General features: G+C 38.5%; 1 protein-coding gene across 1 annotated transcript; it reads left to right on the top strand.

Annotated features, from left to right (window-relative positions):
- The first annotated feature begins 339 nt into the window (after positions 1–339).
- On the top strand, positions 340–3,653 carry LOC122142988 (mucin-5AC-like). Its single transcript, XM_042753932.1, has 4 exons — positions 340–2,000; positions 2,142–2,200; positions 2,336–2,481; positions 2,722–3,653. The coding sequence occupies exons 1-4, from the start codon at positions 342–344 to the stop codon at positions 3,651–3,653; spliced, it is 2,796 nt and encodes a 931-aa protein (XP_042609866.1). The 5' UTR covers positions 340–341.
- The last annotated feature ends 586 nt before the right edge of the window (positions 3,654–4,239 follow it).

Genomic DNA, 4,239 nt, shown 5'->3' with positions numbered 1-4,239 from the left:
CAACAGAGATTTCCACAATCACATTTCCTGCTGAAACATCCATCACTAGTACACCGGAAACATCTACATCAACAGAGACTTCCACAATCATGACTCCTGCTGAAACATCCATCAGTAGTTTAGTAGAAACATCTACAACATCAGAGACTTCCACAATCTCCACTCCTGATGAAACATCCACCACTAGTTTATCAGAAACATCTACATCAACAGAGACTTACACAATCACAACTCCTACTGAAACATTTACAACAACAGAGACTTACACAATCATGACTCCTGCTGAAACATCCACCACTAGTGAGGCAGAAACATCTAAATCAACAGAGACTTCCACAATCATGACTACTGATGAAGCATCCACCACTAGTGCAATAGAAACATCTTCAACATCAGAGACTTCCACAATCATGACTCCTGATGAAACATCAACCACTAGTGCACCAGAAACATCTACACCAACAGAGAGATCCACAATCACAACAGCTCCTGCTGAAACATCCACCACTAGTGTAGCAGAAATATCTTCACTAACAGAGACTTTTAAAATCACAACAACTGCGGCTGAAACCTCCACCACTAATGCAGGCGAAAGATATTCAACAACAGAAACTTCCACAATGACAACAACTCCTGCTGAAACACCCACAATTAGTGCAACAGAAACATCTACAACAACAGACACTTCCACTATAACGATTCCTACTGAAACATCCACCACTAGTGCAGAAAAAACACCTGCAACAACAGAGACTTCCACAATAATGACTCCTGCTGAAACATCCACCATTAGTTTAGTAGAAATATCTTCAACAACAGAGACTTCCACAATCACAACAATTCCTGCTGAAACATCCACTATCAGTGTACCAGAAACATCTACTACAAAAGAGACTTCCACAATCACAACAACTACAGCTAAAATATCCATCATAAGTGAAGCAGAAACATCTATACCAACAGAGAGATCAACAATCACAACAACTCCTTCTGAAACATCCACCACTAATGTAGTAGGATCATTTTCAACAACAGTGACTTCCACAGTCATGACAAGTCCAGCTGAAACATCCACTATCAGTGTAGCAGAAACATCTTCAACAAAGGAGACTTTCACTTTCACGACTCCTGCTGAAACATCCACCACTAGTGTAGCAGAAATATCTTCACCAACAGAGACTTTTAAAATCACAACAACTGCGGCTGAAACATCCACCACTAATGCAGCCGAAAGATATTCAACAACAGAAACTTCCACAATGACAACAACTCCTGCTGAAACACCCACAATTAGTGCAACAGAAACATCTACAACAACAGACACTTCCACTATAACGACTCCTACTGAAAAATCCACCACTAGTGCAGAAAAAACAGCTGCAACAACAGAGACTTCCACAATAATGACTCCTGCTGAAACATCCACCATTAGTTTAGTAGAAATATCTTCAACAACAGAGACTTCCACACTCACAACAACTTCTCCTGAAACATCCACCACCAGTACTGCAGAAACATATACAACGAGGGAGACTTCCACAAAAATAACAACTCCTGCTGAAACACCCACCATTAGTGCAACAGAAACATCTACAACAACAGACACTTCCACTGTAATGACTCCTACTGAAACATCCTCAACTAGTGCAGAAAAAACATCTACAATAACAGAGTCTTCCACAATCACAACTCCTGCTGAAACATCCACTATTAGTTTAGCAGAAACATCTACAACAACAGAGACTTCCACAATCACAACAATTTCCAGTGAAACATCCACTATCAGTGCTGCAGAAATATCTACAACAACAGAGACTTCCACAATCACAACTGCTTCTGAAACATCCACTACTAGTGTAGCAGAAACATCTACAACAATGGAGCCTGTATATGAAGTGAAAATAAAGCTGGAGTTCCGCTCTAAAGATTCATTCATAGAAGACCTCAATGATAGACAGTCTCCTGCTTTCAAAAACAGGGCTACGCTCGTTCAGGATATTGTGAGTTCAAACCCACATACTGTATTCACTATATAATCATTCAAATTATAAACAGCAATTACATTTAATTAATCATATATACTTTATATTTCTCATAGTTTTAAAAGAGTTCATTGTAACTGTCTGTATTTTTTTTTACAGCTTACACTTCTTTTCAAGAAGTTTGATTCCTTCCTTAGGGTCACTGTACTACTATTCAGGTAAATACTGAATACTTCAATTCATTTTAAATACAATGCCTGTGTGTATTATTTCAAATCTGAGAGATAACAAATACATGTGATTGACCCATTCATTAGTTATATGATAGTATTTCTAAAAAAATTGTATTTCAGAAAGGGATCGGTCATTACCACATCAGAACTCGCTTTCAACTCTACACAGAATGTCCCATCAGAACTCCAAATTGCAGAAAAATTACTGAGTGACAATAAAACTTTCTATGCCCTGAACATAGCTTCTTTCTCAGTTAATAATACAGGTATGTCTGACAATGTATTAAAAGCAAAATGTTTGAAAAACCTTGTATTGTGCATATGTGAGACATTTGTTTAGACTGTAATAATGGTCAGATTAGACATGGCTTTACATAAACTTTGATTTTTCATAAATATTCTTATAAAAGCCTGCAGACAAAATGTACACACAATTGTTTTCTTTTGTCATTACTTTTATGAGTGCCTTTTAAATTGATAAGTCTTTTTTTATGAAACAAAAACAGAATATCTATCAACAACCACAACTCCTGCGGCAACATCTACAACAAAAACAGAGCCGTCCACAATCATAACAACTGCAACTGAAACATCCACTACTAGTGCAGCAGAAATATTTACAACAGAGATTTCCACAGTCATAACAACTCCAGCTGAAACATCCACTACTAGTGCAGCAGAAATATCTACAGAAACAGAGACTTCCTCAATTACAACAACTGTGACTGAAACATCCTCAACTAGTACAGCAGAAACATCTACAACAGAGACTTCCACAATCATAACAACTCCACCTGAAACATCCACCACTAGTGCTACAGCAACATCTTCAACAACAGAGACTTCCACAATCACAACAATTCCTGCTGAAATATCCACAATCAGTGTAGCAGAAACATCTACAACAATGGAGACTTCCACAACAACGACTCCTGCTGAAACATCCACTACTGGTGCAGCAGAAAAATCTACTACACAGATATCCACCATCACAACAATTCCTGCCGAAACATCCACCACTAGTGATGTAGAAACGTCTTCAATAATGGAGACTCCCACATTCACGACTACTGCTGAAACATCCACCACTAGTGCACCAGAAACATCTACTACAAAAGAGACTTCCACAATCACAACAAATCCAGCTGAAATATCCACTATCAGTGAAACACCCACAATTAGTGCAACACAAACACCTACAACAACAGACACTTCCACTATAACGACTCCTACTGAAACATCCACCACTAGTGCAGAAAAAACATCTACAACAACAGAGACTTCCACAATCAAAATAATTTCTGCTGAAACATCCACCACTAGTGCAGCAGAAACATCTTCAACAACAGAGAAGTCCACAATCACAAGAATTCCTGCTGAAATATCCACTATCAGTGTAGCAGAAAACATACAACAATGGAGACTTTCACAATCATGACTCCTGCTGAAAAATCCACTATTAGTGTAGCAGAAATATCTTCAACAACAGAGACTTCCACACTCACAACAACTTCTGCTGAAACATCCACTTTAAGTGTAGCAGAAACATATACAACAACAGAGACTTTCACAATTACAACGACTCCTGCTGAAACATCCACTTTAAGTGTAGCAGAAACATATACAACAACAGAGACTTTCACAATTACAACGACTCCTGCTGAAACATCCACCACTAATGCAGCAGAAACATTTACAACAACAGAGACTTCCACAATCACTACTCCTACTGAAACATCCACCACTAGTGAAGCAGAAACATCAACTACCAAAGAAACTTCCACAGTCACGAATCCTGCTGAAACATCCGCTACTAGTGCAGCAGAAACTTCTACAACAACAGGGACTTCCACAATTCCAACAATTCCTGTTGAAACATACACCACTAGTGCAGCAGAAATATCTTTAACAACAGAGACTTCAACATTCACAACACCTGCGGCTGAAACATCCACTATTAGTGTAGCAGAAACATCTATAACAACAGAGACTACTACAATCACATCTTCTCCTGCTGAAACATC

The sequence above is a fragment of the Cyprinus carpio genome, unplaced genomic scaffold, assembly GCF_018340385.1.
Source record: "Cyprinus carpio isolate SPL01 unplaced genomic scaffold, ASM1834038v1 S000000513, whole genome shotgun sequence".
In the NCBI taxonomy this organism is placed as follows: Eukaryota; Metazoa; Chordata; class Actinopteri; order Cypriniformes; family Cyprinidae; genus Cyprinus; species Cyprinus carpio.
The sequence above is the reverse complement of the archived record's forward strand: the minus strand, read 5'-3'. Positions and strand labels throughout refer to the sequence as shown.